Raw genomic sequence first — 14,818 nt, 5'->3', positions numbered from 1 at the left:
AGGAGAGGGAAATTGCATACCAGGTTTCAAATTTCCAAGTGCTGGATCTATTGAACAGGGTCGGCGGCTTGTTCAGGCAAGGCAGCTGAGCCCAAATGAGAACGCGACACGTCTTGTAATACCTATCGACCTCCTCTATGAAAGAACATGTATCCAGGCAGAGTCTTCTTACATCATTGTTAGGTGGTTTCGCTTCTATTCCGTATACGTCCGAGGACATACATGGCGCCTTCATACGGTGGTAAGCGCTCAAGACCCAGCGCTTGAAAAAGACAGTGTTGTAGTGTTCCCTTAATTCCCCCAAAGTCAGGGACTATCCAGTCTTTCGGGCCAGAGACTGAAAACCCTTAGGAAGTCTATGACATTTTTAGTCTAGAAGCGTCACAGTGTCTTTCGCTCTCGAGTACTAGCAGCAGCTTTCTCTCACCCACACCGGTGGTTGGAAAGTTAACTTTGAACGAGCAGAGATGGATACAATACAGGCCTGATGAGGTGGTGATAGGCTCATGGAGTTGAATTCGATTCATGGAGAGAACATTGATAGGACTTCCATATCTTCTGGTAGAAAGAAGCTTCTTTACTGGTTACGAGCGGGAAGAAAGCCCTGCAATCACGCCTCATCTCAGAGTACTCCCAGCGCTTCATGTCATATGGTATGACTGCTTTTATTCATAGTGTTCTATAGACTCCTTCGAGTGTCAGAATGTAATTGTTAATTTGCATTCCGAATGCACTTTCAATGTATAGTTTTGTGTCCCCTAGGCAGTCGCAAAATTGCCGCGACATTATCGTGGTTCTAAGGCGAATATACAACCAAATGAAGGATACTGATTTTAGGATAGAAGTATTAAGCTATCAAGAGGATAATATCATGGTATCCAAATCAACTATAATGCGCGTCCCCAAATTACAATTTCAAAAATGTTCGGGAGCAAGTTGGTTCTGTAGTGTGATCTTCTAACCTCCTCGGTTCCAAGGTTGAGTCCACACCCAGGCCCAGTCAACACAGCACTGGTACTATCGGAAGCAGAAGCGATGGTCACGTAACATCGATCGTACCTCAATGTCAAGATATCCAGATTGCTGACAATGGGTGGTCTATGCTGCAGCTGGCGCTGGCTCCCCGGTCACAGGTCCGCCCGCAGGGCCATGGGCAGCAGTGCTCTTCTCAGGGTAAGTCCCTTCAGAAGCTCTCACACGTCCGTATTGGGTGAAGGCTATGTTCATGCGCCCGTAGTCCCATTGGCGAGCAAGGAACAAGAATGCAACGGCTAGGACGGGAACCATAAGCAGGTCGAGAATACCGAAGTAGATAAAGCTGGGCGTTACACCAATCTTGTTGCCTCCATCTGATATACCGAAAGCAATCGGGTCTATATTAGATTGAGAGTTAGTACTTGCCGTTGCTCAGGCCGCCGCAGACAAAAACAGGAGCGTTGAGCTTAAGAACACCAAGATGCCCAGCCTGCACCCCCAGCTTCACACTGCCACAGAGTTGCCGCTATTGGGTTGGATTGGGGGGGGGGGGGTGGTTGCAAATGGGGAATCGTGAATTTACTCACAATTAAGCCAGAGAAGGTTGGTCCAGGCGGAAAGTAGCGTGTGGTGACTGCGAGCTGGACCGAAGTCACGCGTGGCCAGAGACTGTCGACCCTCAAACAGGGTACTGTAGGCAAGTAGAAGATACGCGGCAGTGCCGAACGCATAGAAGCCCCATTTGTATGTAGATGCCGTGTAGGCACTGAACAAGTACGACAGAACCCAGACCCAAGAGAGGGTGACGTTGTAGAGAATACTTGCCCCTGTTGATCGTCAGATCCAAATGCCATTCGCGATGACTCGGTAGCATGTAGCTGCAACAGGCATCTGCCCCTTCGTACGGGAACGAAAGGGGTTCGTAGGGATATACTGACAAGAGACGCCACTAACAAGACCGAGGGCAATTGTCACAACAGGAAAAGACACAACCCAGTAGACGTATTTGGCGAAGAAGATCTGACGATCACCATTCTGGGTCTCATTCGCCTGGCTTATGACGTCCCAGGCCAGGTCTGAGGCCATGGCGAAGTAGGCAACGGAGCCGACGAGGAGGGTGACGGCGAACAAATAATGGAATATCTTCTCCCTCGATCGAGCCACAAAGGTCAACCCGAAGAAGCCAAGCTGTGTTGCATGTTAGCCTCGACCATGCCCAGAATGCCCAAGCAGTATACACTCACGAATTCCAACACAAAGATAGCCGTGACGGCCCACAGCCAGTTTGAGCCATTCACCGATAACGCCTGCTGGCCTGCAGGTGGGTTGATCTGCAACGCCTCGTTTGCTCTCGGTAGGATCATTGTATCAACGGTGTGCTGGGGCTGGGTATAGGAGGGCTGAAGGGACTCTGTCCGGTACAGATACAAATTGTGCCACAGGAGGCTCTTCCGGGAGGTGCACCTCTGAACGAAGGCAGTATGAGGAGGGCAGGACAGGCCGGGGCGAGGGAAGCTCCTCGATTCTTATACACCAGGCCGAGCACGCGTTCACTACGACGAGCGCATCCTAGGCAGCATCGCACAACATCTCAGACGTGCTCGTTGGCCAATGCCGAGAAGGCCGAGCGAAAAGCTAGCAGACCGAGCGGTACTGGTGGTGAGATGACGGGGCCCAGCCGAAGTTTCCAGACAACCTCGACTTCGGGGTCGACCAACGGAAACTCGCGGTCTTGACGCAGCTCGAGCGTGCCGACCCATCACGAGAGCTCTGGCCGAGCGTCGAGCCCGCCCTGCGGCCAACCATGCTTCTACATGCAAAGAGCAGCTAGGCCGTCCATCATCATGCATGCTGGACCGCTTCCCTTGCTTCAGCAGCGCACATCGCTCGCTACCTGGGCACCTCGCGCTGCCGAGGCACAACACTGGCCGGCCACTCCTCTCGACCTGCCCAGCTCATCGCCGATGCAGATCCGGACACGCAGACGGCACGCAAGCATGACGCGAATGACCAAAGGGAACAAACAACCCGATTGTGACTTGACAGGCCAGCTTGCTTGTACAGTCTCGAGGCAGTGATGGCTTGTTCTGGACGGCGACTGTCGAGGCCGGCGCCGGAGCGCGAACAGCCAATTCGGAGCGGAAGCCCCGGGATCCAAGACCACTGAGAAACCTGGAAGCCAGGGACAGATGAGAAGGCAAATACCACCATGATCTGGGCAGGTTGCTTGTTTTGTGCAGGTGACTCGAATGATCTGTCTGCACGGGTCACGTCATGTCATGGCTTGATCCGCGTGTGCCGTTGAAGTCGATGGGCGAGAACCCTTCCTCTTTGCTGTATAAATTATTGTTATTATTATTATTTTTTTTTTAAAAAAAACCTGTCCCGTTTCCTCCGAACCGCCCCTGCCGGTCCGTAAACAAGATGCCGGGTGAGCGTCTCTGCATCCCATTCGACCACGATGACTGCACCAACCCATGGCATCGAGATCCTGTTTTGAAAGGGCATCGGGGGAGCGGGTATTTCTCGCCTCTCAAGACAAGAGGAAGATCGAAACTGTAACAATGCTCCTGCCCCCGGCCCTCCCTCCCACACAGCGGCCGACCTCATTTGGCCTGTGTAATCTCCTCCTCCTCCATCCATTGATGTTGTGCGACGTCCGACTTGGGCTGCTGCATGTGAATGCCGTGCCCAGGAGGCGAGTTTCGCGCGGCCCGCAGCTTAAGATGAGCCATCACCTGCAGGCCGGCTTGTTACGTACAGGCCGTCTCATTCGTTGGTACTCTGCAACGTGCATACGGATCAGTAGGGCTCAACGGTCCTCACTGGAATTGGCTCATGTCATTCTTTGTCAAAGGTGACCGTGATTTGTATCATCTTACCTGGTCTGGATCTTGCCCCAAAACCCACCCACCACCTGCAACCCTATGGATCATGAGATTGAACGAGACCTGGAATTCCCATTGACCGAGGTCAATGGGCCATCATCAGAGGGACTGGAGGTGCCAAGGCAGCATCTGGATATATATGCTGTTGGGTAACCTTCTACAGGAAAGCCGCCCCTGAGACAACTTAGAAGGTGACGAATGCAAGCAAGACATAGGGACCCCGCGACAGGTCTGTGGGCTTTCTAACAAAGCCTTTATGCTATAGTAACGGTGATCACTATAAACATGCACATATAAGACACTAAGGATCGATGCCACAAACCCCACTGCTCACTGTTCGAGCCTTGCAGAAAAGCAGTCTGAGCGGTCGTCTTGAAGCTGAAGCCTCCCGGGTATATTCACTCTTCACGTCACAGTAGTATCTTATAGCAGCCTTTACAATTGTACAAACCCTCATGACTGAGAGCACCGCCCTCCGTGACCAGTCATGGATAAATCGAACTGCCTGAGGCTCCGCAGGCCCAGTTGCGAATATGACTCGCTCAATCCCACGCTTTGTGACCGATTTTTGAGAGACCGAAATGCATTGAATACCCTGGGGTGAAGCACTCACCTCGGGCTAAATGGCCGGATAAACTCTCCATGCATGGCTGGTACCGGTGTCGTGGCCGGACAGGACTTCTAAAACTCCCTCCTGGGCTGGCTGATCTGCCATATTGCCGCCTTCGCTCTTTCCCTCACGTCCAGTTCCTCGTCGTCGCTCTCGAGAGTCTCCAGCTTGGTGAGCAGACCAAGCTTCTTCAACTCCCCAGCCCGCTGACGGCTACTATCCTCGTCGTCCGGGTCGTCGCGCCATGTCAGGTTGGTCATGAGGTGGCAGAGCGCCACGCGGACATCCTTGTCCTTGCTGTGAAACTGCTTCGCAAGGTCTCGCAGCAAATCGGTCTGGGAGATCAGCACTTGACGGTGCCGGGGTACGCTGGCCGCCATGTGCACCAGAATGTAAACGACTGCTGAGACAATGCGAGCTTGTGGATAGAGCACGCGTGGTTCCCGGATGGTCGGGTACCGCCGGCCGAACGGATGAAGATGCTTGGGCTGTAGCTTTGAGTGCAAGAGCTCAAAGAACCGATCTTGGCCGAGGATTGTGAAGAGATAGTCGATCATGTCTGCGTGGTCTCTAGCTGAATCAGTTGCTGAGGATGCGGGCCCGATGAGATTCCGTACGAATTGGAGTCCCTGCTCCTGCACCGCTAAATCGTCATCACGGACTTTGCGCGTGAGGCTCAACTCTGTCTCGCGTAGTTCTGCAATTTTCCGCTCGCGCTGGCGCAGCCTTGGAGTCCGGCCCTGTTCATCCATTGGCAGTAATGTCGACGTGTCGGGTAGTGCGGAGCCGGAATTTGAGCTTTCTTCGCCAGCCTGGGCCATCTCAACGTCCTCATCCATGTCGTTCGCGGCTTGCTTTCTAGACTTTGTCGTTCGCTCGTATAGCGCGTCGTCCTCCGTGTCGTCGCGGATTAAGTGAACCAGCCAGCCTGCAGAAAGCTCTTCGACACATTCCTTCTTTGCATCCATGCCTACGCCATTGATCCAGTTCTTGAGAGCCCACAGCGCGTTCAGACGCAGAGCCGGGTTCTGAGACCGCGTCTGCTCACAGAGAATCTTCATGACATTAACTCCGTTGAGATACTTCGTCGTGTTAGTAGACCTCCAGCCTCAACCGTGACTTGGTGGAACTTGCCTCTCTCATTGGTGCGACGTCGATGACGAGATTACACATCAGGGCAGACGCCGCAATTTGGATGTCGATGTCCGGATGACGTAGAAGGCGGTATGCCGGACTCGCGATCGCGTTATCTTCAAGTGTGGTCCGGAGGATGCTCACGCTTCTTGCGAGCATGCGCAACGCGTGGCATGCTGCAACTATGACAGTGATAGGGTTGACTCCATATGCTGCATCATACCCACTGCCATCCACCGTAACTCTCTTGGGCGATTTTGGACGGTCCTTATTCTTGGGGTTGGAGGGGTTCGGCGAGAGGGACTCCACGATGAAGGGTACCAAGTCTTGTTCAACGAGAGCGTTGCGATATTCATCCTTGCTTGCTGCCAATCCAGCAATCGCTTTCAGAGCATTTTCCCTTACGCGCGTGCGATGAACCTGAAGGGGCAGCTGACCCCCAGGGCCTAAGCGGCTCGTCGGTAACCCGATTTCGCGCTCGCCCGTGTCCTCACGCCCAGCGCTCGGGCTCCATGCCTTGGACGACTTGCTAGCCAGAGGCTCGTAGGCACTCTTGAGATAAGCGCTGACGATTTTCACGCCGTCGCCCTCGAAAGCACACTTCTGGAGGAACTCGCTGTCAACAATCAATCTCGCCAAAATCGCCAAGCAGCGCTCTGTGGTGGACCATTTGGTGGCAGTCTTGGCATCAACAAAGGTTGCTTCAGAAGCGGTGCCACATGTGATACCGATGTCTTCGAGGGTTTGAAGCAGTAATGGCACGATCAAGTGACCCATATAGGCCTCCCTGGATTTATTGGCAAGGCCAGCCCTGTGAAGCGATGTGAGCACTGACGCAGCCATGACCCTCTCCATGCCCTCGGTCGACCGAACTGTGTGCAACAACCATGGTATTAAAGGATTCTCCATTTCTTCAATGACACCCTCCGCATTTGCTCCGCCCGTGTCAGCCTGCGCCGCATCCAAGCTGAAAGACGACGCGAAATATTTCCCAGACGGTGCTTTCGACAAGGCGAGATAGTCTCTCGGCGGAGGAGAGCCTATCAGTGGGTAAGATGGCATCGCCGTGCCCTTGGCCTGGTATTCGGGCACCACAGGAAGGAAGCAGTCCAAGGCACCGAGATCTTTAGACGCTATGCTGCTAAGCCCGGCTACCTCGAGCGAGTTGACGCATGCTTTCATGCCCTTTGACCGCCGCGGCGAGCCAGGATGCGGGAAGACAGCGACCAGGGCAGGCGCACAGACAAGAACGGAGGCTCTCCAACGAGAGTCAGCTATTATGGCGGATAATGCTTCGAAGAGGGCGGTCACATCGGTGTTCGGCGCAGCTGGGCTGGGGATCAGGTCCAGCACCCCTTCGCTTTGGGCAATCGCTTCCGCTCCGGGCACCACGAATCCCCTGGCCACGACGACGGCTGCCAGGTTCGTCGCCAATGCATCCAGGATTCCGTGGTTCGTCAGATCGACCCGGGATCGTTCTTCCCTGCATAGCAACCCGATGAGCTTCGCCGCCAGATTCTTCTGAGTTTGTATGGTGTGATTTGTGGGGGTACTCGTCAAAATGTCGCGAAAGGCATCTAGGAGTACCGGCACAAAGGCCACACCTGCCAGGTCAGCAATGTATGTGGCGGATGTTGGCGGAGCCAGAGTCGACGCCTCAGCAATATTGACAGTGGCCCTCAGGGCTGCAACGACGACTCGAGGAGGGTTGTCGGCTGGAGGTATGTTGGATAATATAGCAGACAGGGCGCCGGCTGCAAGTATTGGAGCCAGAAAAGCAAAGCCACCTGCGGATGGTTGTTAGCTGCGGCCACACGCAATGCCCTCGGTTTCAGATCCAAGGGTCGCCGTACCATTGGCAAGGCTGGCAAGAACTTGGAGTGCCTGCAGTCGCACCGATTCCTCGCTGGTCAAAGGCCTCGACGTCGGCATGCGACCTCGACTGCTGTCCTTGCCATTTATGCTGGGAGCAGATCTGCTGGATTCCAAAATTCTAACAACAGGCTCTATTATGCCATGTTCGACCCACTTCTCCTTCTTCTGATCGTGCCCGACGATTTCATTCTTCAAGGTGCGTAGAGCGGATAGTTGCTCGTCCTGGTCGGGTGACAAGAGAGCTGTTATGTGGAGGCGCGCCATAGCATGTGATATCGCGCAAACTGCCGGGGGAACAGACAGCGTTGTTTCTGACGATGGCGATGACGATAAATTCTATTGTACAGTGAAGGCGAAGGGAAAGGGGGAACGAGGTAGCCAGCTGATGGGTCGGACAGATGGTCGCTCTGCTCGAGGTCGGGCTTGGGCGGAAGATTGGATGAGGTAGAGCGCAACACTGGGCTGCGCAGTCCAGGAGGAAGGCTGATCTGTCGGGTCGGGGCGGCGCGTAGACAGAGTCAGACGAAGCTCTGCCAATGTTCAGTGAAGGGTCCAAAAACGGGGAGTCGAGGATGGAAGGGCCGAGGTTACCCGACCGGCTGTCAATGTCGCGGGAATCGAGGGGGACGGCGGAAGCAAAGATGGTCGGAGTTGCTCAACTCAAAATTGACCGTCAAGACCGGGGTTCTGAAGCTGGGCCACGGCGCATGGCGTCATGAAATGGGGATGGGAGATGGAGATCAAAGAGCATCTTCTCCCCGGGGGGCCAAGGACCCTGGTCTCTCTGACACTCCCGGGCTGCTAAGTCCAAAGCGGGCAGGAAGGCACTCGCCCCCAGGCTCTCTGGCTCCTCTGCCCGCCCGGCGCCCGCCTGTAGAGTAGTCGTTTCCTTGGAGCACGGCACGCACGGGCCAGGCTGTTCTTGGTGGATCAGCGGCCTGTGAAAACCAGCCCATCCGCTACTAGGCAAGCTAGGTAGGTACTGAAGCATGTATACTAGGTTGTATACTGACACTCAGCACAGTCGCACTTTTGTTGGTCATCTACAAATATGCACACTTGCAACCCACTGACTGTTACTAAAATTACAACTATGGTACACAGCGGTCTACATGACACTATTTGATTATCCCGCGATAATTTTGAAAATGATGGTGGAAAGCTATTACGGAGCAGTGGATTTGATGGGCTGTGTGGTGATGCAGATATCTGCACATGTGTGATGGGGATGCTACTGTACACAATACACAATTTGGCAAATACCCAACCCATATGTACGCTAGAACCCGTATATAGAACCGGTATGTATAGGCGTGCTGGACTTGCTGCCCAGGCACAGGACTGCTTGGCCAGCACCCCACATACCCACTCTCGTCGCTGTCGGGTCTGGACCAGGTCAAGGTAGTCAGTGTAATACTATGTACTCCGTAGTAGTAGCACTCAAGACTTTTCGAGTGCGAGAGGGAAAATTTCACCCGTGGCTCGCTGGGTAACCTTGTCCGGGAAGCGACTGGGTGACTGAATCAGTGACCCCTCGCTCGCCTGTCGGGCACACCAACACCAAACCACACCAAGGAATAGGTTCATCCTGCCTGCCTGCCTGCGATGCCGGAACCACTTCGCCGGGACGGCTTTGCATGCATTGTCGTCCAGATCCAGCCAGAGAGGGAGGCACGGATCACGGGCACGGGCACAGGGACGAGCACAGGCACATGTAGGGTGGCCAGAGTACCAGCGAGAGGCGGCTACCCGCCTGTGCGGTCCGTTGTGCCTCCCTACTCCGTACCAGCTGCCTACCCGCTGCCTACCCGCTGCCTACCCGCCAGCCAGCTTCGGTGCTGACCGCCGACAAGGCTTCCCAGGAGCCTCGGTGTGCAACACAGTCTAGCCCAATCTCCCAGACTGACACTCTCGTCATCGCCGTGTCACCGGCGTCTCTGTGCCCGCTACCCTCGCACCCCTCCGCAACTACATACCATACTACATAGTACCCAGATTGCCAGACAACCAGATACCACAGTACTAGTCCGACAACAAGACCGCCCCGGCGCAGACTACCCTCCTTGGCCTATTCGCCCTCCCACCTGCGCTAGGCTCAGCACAGCACCTCAGCCCTCTCGACAATCCGATCCAATCCAGGCCCTTCGCCTGAGCTCTAGTCGACCCCGACAGCCTGGGCGGTGTTTCTTCCTGCTGGGCTGGCCCATGATCACAGCGAGAGCGGCCAGCGCGAGCACAATTTCTGCTGGCCACGGTCGACACCAGGCCGGCTTCTTCCCCTCCCTCCACCGACGCCCCGGCCGTCCATGTTTGGATCTCTATGACATCTGGGCCTGGCTGATGACAGATACCCACCAGTTCAGCCCCGGCTCTGTGCAGACAAGTGGGGCTGTCATATCTTTGGTTTTCCAAGCTTGACGAGATCTCCAGTCTGGCCTGGCCGCCTGAGCCTCAACACGTGGGCTGTTCTGGCCATCCAACTCGGGGGTCAATCTCTACCTGCCGACCTCTCTTTGACTACTCACCCATACCACTCTTTTTTCCCACCCAAGCGCGGCACTCGACTAACCCCCCCAGACAGTCGACGCCCTGTCACAATCGATATCTTCCTATCGATCTGCCCGCTTGCCCGCCCGCGCCCACCGACTCGAGCCGCCTGCGAGCTGCCTGCTGAGACCCCATCTCGAAGCCCCGGATCTGCCCCTACTAGCGGCGGTTATCCGCCTGTCCAACATTCAGCAACCCTTGGTGCTTGTCTCTCGGTCGCGGCTCCGCAACACTCGACGGCACCTCCCACCCCCGTGCAACCTGGGTTGCATACCCATCCCGAGCCCTTCGCGTCTCTCGCGCACGAGTCCCAGATGATGCTGCGGAGACCATGTTGACTCGCTCTCCCGTGCCTGCAAGGTCCCCCAGTGCCTCACCCAGCTCCTTTCACAGTAGTTTCCACTATGCGCCCGCCTCCCCACAACGTTCGCCAAAGGTGCCGACTGCTATTTCGCGGCGGCCATCGACAACATCGCCATTGGGCGCCAATATGACCTCGCCGTCATTGTCGTCAAAGCCGCAGTCGAAGCCCCCGCCGAAGTCGCAAGTGCCGCCCGAGCGCATCGTCAAGTACGTCGGCGTCGATGCCGCCACACAGTACTCCCCCATGGAGTCACACGATTACTTCGCGCCGCGCAAAGCTCCTGTTCGATGCTCGCCGTTGAGGGACACTCCTTCTGTGCCCGGTGCCCACCCACCGCGAGTCCAGGCCGAGCAGGCGTCCCAAGGCGATACCGCCTCTACGGTGCCTACCGAACCGGCGTCGACTACCGTCGACTCCCAGTCTGAAGCTACTGCAGATACTCTCCTGGATGATGAGCCGCCAATGTTGAAGGCACCGCACCCCCTGTCGCCGGTCAAGCGACGCAACTCTCAAGGACCCGGCGCATCGATGGGGGAGTCATCGGTCGCTGGGCAGCGAGCCTTGCCCAAGCGCGTCAAGCCTGACACGGCACCTCCCAAGGTCCTACCCGTGCGGTACGAGCTGTGTGCGATTGAGGATATCGTGGTCCTCATAGCGAACATGCTGTCAGAGCTCATAGAGACTAATGACGCCCTGGCCATGAGGTCGGGGCACCTCACACGGTTCCACAGCCGGTATGCGCCCATCCTGAGGGACCCAACCCCGAGTGGGCTGTACGGGACAGTCTTGCTAACATACGAGACAGGACAGCGCCAGGGATATCTGTTCTTGACTATTTGCACCGTCTTGCTAAGCACGCGACGCTGCCTCCACCCTTACTTCTCTCCATGGTCTACTATATAGATCGATTGTGTGCACTATACCCGGACTTCACGATCAATACATTGACAGTTCACCGTTTCCTCATCACTGCGGCCACGGTAGCGGCGAAAGGGCTATCTGATTCATTCTGGAATAATTCGACGTACGCGAGGGTGGGAGGCGTGAGGGTAGCCGAGCTGAAACTGCTAGAGCTAGAATTCTTGCACAGGGTGGACTGGAAGATCGTGCCAGACCCGGAGGTCCTCGTTGCCTACTACAGGGGGTTGGTGCAGAGGTCGCCGGCTTATGTGCTCGAGGACGAGATGGACCAGGACGATGAGGACGGGTCAACAGAAATATCTGACGAGGCGGATGACGATGTAGGAGAGGCAGAGATCGCAAGCGAGAGCGAGGCACCCCCGCAAGCTGGGCCCGCAGACGCTCCAGCCCAAGCGCAGCCCTGAATGTCGCCTGCGCATTTGACCGAGATCAAAGGAGTTTGCTAGCAACCTGTAAGAGGGTTGGCGTGTACCATGGTTCAGAACACTGGTGAGCGTTACAAGGGAGTTCATATGATATCCTGCATCGATGCATTTCTGGGGAAAGGTCCGGGGCCTGGTTAGAAGCATAAGATGAATTGATGTGTTACGAAATATTGCAACTCATAATAAGATTTCAGGTGCTGCATCTCGCAGCCTCCTTATTGGAAAGGAGCCGTGGCCCGTGCGGGCGTCTCGACTATGCCCGATTCTTGGGCTCGACCCACTTACCCGGCGTTCACTTTACTGCTTGCGTTGGTAGCTTCTGGAGTACATATTCCTCTTGTAAGCAGCCCAATCCACCTGCTCGCCTCGAACTCCCACGTCTGCGCTGCTGCACAAACCCGGAGCTCGAGTTCGGATCACCAGCAAACATGCGCATCTTCTCTCTTGCAGCATTGCTAGGCGCGGCCTCCGTTGTCGTCGCCGAGGCCAGAACGGCAAACGTCTACATCCAGCCCCTTCGCTCGAGCTCGGCCCCGGTCCTTCTCGCTGGCCTCACCTACGATAGCAGTGCGCCGAATACTGCCAGCAGCGCGTCTGTGGCATCCTACGAAGCCCCTGATCTGCCAGAGTCCACCGAGCTCGTTCGGGTCGGCATATACGACACCAACCAGAAAAGATGGGCGGGCTCGACCAGCGTGGCGAGCGTCGAGAACTTCGCGAAGGGTTACTCTCCCCATTTCGTGCTCTCGGTTGACGGCACCTCGGGCGAGGAGGTTGTGCTGGGGGCAAGCGTGAGGGGCGTAAGGATAGATGCCGGGCAGACGCGGGACTTTGGGCCGCAGGCGAGCTTGCTTTTGACAAGCAGGGGAAAGCAGCCGGACCTGAACAAGCCGATCGTGCTGAGTCCTGAAGGGAAGAAGGTCGAGAAGGAGGAGAAGACCTTCCTGCAGAAGTTCGTGCCACCTTCCTGCTGCCCCTTTCTGAACGCCCCATGTGTGGCGATGGCGCTGCATTCGAGCCATCAAGCTAACTATATGGCCAAGATACTGGTGGATGATCGGCATTGCTATCATGCTGGCCATGGGCGGCGGCGGCGGCGAGGGCAAATAGATATGAGAATGGCTGAACACAATTTCGGCGACACGATGCACAGCTACTCTCCTGGTGTGGCGGACGAAGTGATCTGGCTTGTGCCGAGGACGCTCACGGAGGCCATCAGAGAAACGAGCTCCTCATCGGCTTGGGGGTCGATATCTACGAGGCTGCACCAAGGTACCTCGGTTCTGCGCGCAGCAAGTTGCTGCACATCCTCCATCTCATCGAACAAATCTTTCCTGGCCCTTGGTCAGTCATTCTGCATCTCCTCGTTTCCCTCCCTGCCGCCTACTCCTTGGCGTTACCTGCTTCGCTTCAGGTGCAAGCCTGAAAGGGAGAGGTCTAACCGCACCCCTGCTCCCTAGAGCTGAAGCTTCCTCCCCGCCAACCAGTGTTGATTGGACCCACAAAATTTCGCAAGGGAACATTGAAACCGCCTGCAGGCAGTCTAGCAGCCCTCGCCTTCCCTTCTCCCTCTTCCACCAACTTCCCTTTTCCTACCCTCGTGATCGCAAACTGAAGCGACCGCTCCCACCACTGCGTTGCCTCAACTGTCAATCGACCTCGATCCTCTCTCAACTTCACATCTTCAAGCAACAGTCGCAATGGCCACCGAGAACGATCACGTCACTGAGAACACCGCGGACGCGACCACCGCTGCGCAGGAGACTCCCGTCGCCGATGCTAAGGGCAAGGGTAAGGCCACTGCGACCGCTGAGGACGTCCCCGCCGACGTCGCCATGGATGAGGACGATGACGACGAGGACGAGGACGAGGATGAGGTGAGCTTGCGGTTCCCACCGTGCCCCGCTACTACGAGACCCCCCACTGACTGACTGTTTGCCAGGCTGCCGAGGATGGTGTGTTTGCCCGCGCATCGCGACCCCTCTGCGACCCCCCTTCGATTGCCACACGTTCGTTTCCAAACTAACATGATGCTAGCCGAGGAGGACGACGAGAGTGGCAACCCCGAGGAGGCTATCTCCCTAGACAACGTTGTCGGTCGTCGCACGCGCGGCAAGGTCATCGACTTCGCCAAGGCGGCCGAGGAGAACCCCGCCGATGATGACGAGGACGAGGATGATGACGAGGACTTCGAGGAGGAGGACGATAAGATGGACGAAGACTAGATGCTGCATCCTCACACCCAGCCTCAATGGTCTTGCGCCATGTCAACGAGCAACGTTGACCTAATGGAGGACTGCCTACAACGGATTTATGAAAGTTACGAAAACCAAAAAGACTACCACGATGGCGTACTCGTGGATATTGTCAACATCAGAATCCTGGATTGAACCAGAAACTTCAGGATGGATAGATGGCCCGGTGCTTGAGCATCAATTTCAGATGCGATGACCGGCTGAACTGTCATTTGATACTGCAGATTAGCATGTCAAGATGTGAGAGGTCAAATGGAATCAGGAATACCAGCCCTACAATTGCCAGCCATTGGCAGTCTGCACAAAGCAGTCTCTGCTGTCTACAGTCCACAGTAATGCGCCTTGTGCTTGTGACTATTGGATGAGAGGGGCCACACAGTATTGCTGACTTGGGCTGCTACTAATTCGCAGGGCATGCATTTTCGCAGAAAGCTCTGGCTGTTTGACAAAAAGGCTAGGTTCTATGGGCAGACGCTGATGGGGCACTTCAACCTGGGGATGTCGTAGGTGGTGGGGAACGCAGTGGCCCATCCAAGTCAGGTACGTACCCCGCCAGTAGTAGAATGCCGAGTGGTACCTTACATATAGGCAAAGCCAGGGCCCCTCTTGTAAATGGACACAATCATTCAATAGAAAAAAAAGGGCCTGGCTCTGCCTGAAAGCGAACCAGACAAAGTGACCTCCCAGATGGCCTGGCCACTAACATCCAGACAAATGTGAACAGCTCGGGTATCTCTTCATTTCCTAATCTTTAAGATCCCTGGCCCTGCAGGACCATGCAGGACCACCCCTATTTCGTTACCTAACACGCCCGATTCCTCTTG

The 14,818-nt window shown here is 55.7% G+C and overlaps 3 protein-coding genes across 3 annotated transcripts; 1 reads left to right on the top strand and 2 right to left on the bottom strand.

Annotated features, from left to right (window-relative positions):
* Positions 1–627: 627 nt before the first annotated feature.
* On the bottom strand, positions 628–3,254 carry KVR01_009825 (uncharacterized protein). Its single transcript, XM_044794087.1, has 4 exons — positions 2,220–3,254; positions 1,914–2,163; positions 1,563–1,802; positions 628–1,373 (listed from the first exon to the last, which is right to left on the bottom strand). The coding sequence occupies exons 1-4, from the start codon at positions 2,337–2,339 to the stop codon at positions 1,099–1,101; spliced, it is 885 nt and encodes a 294-aa protein (XP_044641073.1). The 5' UTR covers positions 2,340–3,254; the 3' UTR covers positions 628–1,098.
* Positions 3,255–4,116: 862 nt separating this feature from the next.
* On the bottom strand, positions 4,117–8,607 carry KVR01_009838 (uncharacterized protein). Its single transcript, XM_044794640.1, has 3 exons — positions 7,461–8,607; positions 5,608–7,394; positions 4,117–5,555 (listed from the first exon to the last, which is right to left on the bottom strand). The coding sequence occupies exons 1-3, from the start codon at positions 7,744–7,746 to the stop codon at positions 4,545–4,547; spliced, it is 3,084 nt and encodes a 1,027-aa protein (XP_044641086.1). The 5' UTR covers positions 7,747–8,607; the 3' UTR covers positions 4,117–4,544.
* Positions 8,608–10,360: 1,753 nt separating this feature from the next.
* On the top strand, positions 10,361–13,666 carry KVR01_009817 (uncharacterized protein; the record flags this gene model as incomplete). Its single annotated transcript, XM_044792931.1, has 6 exons — positions 10,361–11,127; positions 11,199–11,634; positions 12,087–12,102; positions 12,199–12,530; positions 12,630–12,929; positions 13,622–13,666. The coding sequence occupies 6 exons, from the start codon at positions 10,361–10,363 to the stop codon at positions 13,664–13,666; spliced, it is 1,896 nt and encodes a 631-aa protein (XP_044641065.1).
* Between the last annotated feature and the right edge of the window lie 1,152 nt (positions 13,667–14,818).

The sequence above is a fragment of the Diaporthe batatas genome, assembly GCF_019321695.1.
Source record: "Diaporthe batatas strain CRI 302-4 chromosome Unknown Contig00012, whole genome shotgun sequence".
In the NCBI taxonomy this organism is placed as follows: Eukaryota; Fungi; Ascomycota; class Sordariomycetes; order Diaporthales; family Diaporthaceae; genus Diaporthe; species Diaporthe batatas.
Note: the sequence above shows the minus strand (reverse complement) of the source record. Positions and strands in the feature narration are given on the sequence as shown.

Excerpts from the sequence above, each read along its gene's own strand:
- KVR01_009825 (XM_044794087.1), bottom strand. The coding sequence starts at position 2,339 with ATGATCCTACCGAGAGCAAACGAGGCGTTGCAGATCAACCCACCTGCA. Across the intron at positions 2,164-2,219 it reads CTATCTTTGTGTTGGAATTC|CTTGGCTTCTTCGGGTTGAC; the intron begins GTGAGTGTATAC and ends CATGCAACACAG. Across the intron at positions 1,374-1,562 it reads CAACCTTCTCTGGCTTAATT|ACCCGATTGCTTTCGGTATA; the intron begins GTGAGTAAATTC and ends AATCTAATATAG.
- KVR01_009838 (XM_044794640.1), bottom strand. The coding sequence starts at position 7,746 with ATGGCGCGCCTCCACATAACAGCTCTCTTGTCACCCGACCAGGACGAG. Across the intron at positions 7,395-7,460 it reads TCTTGCCAGCCTTGCCAATG|GTGGCTTTGCTTTTCTGGCT; the intron begins GTACGGCGACCC and ends AACCATCCGCAG. Across the intron at positions 5,556-5,607 it reads ACGTCGCACCAATGAGAGAG|TATCTCAACGGAGTTAATGT; the intron begins GCAAGTTCCACC and ends AACACGACGAAG.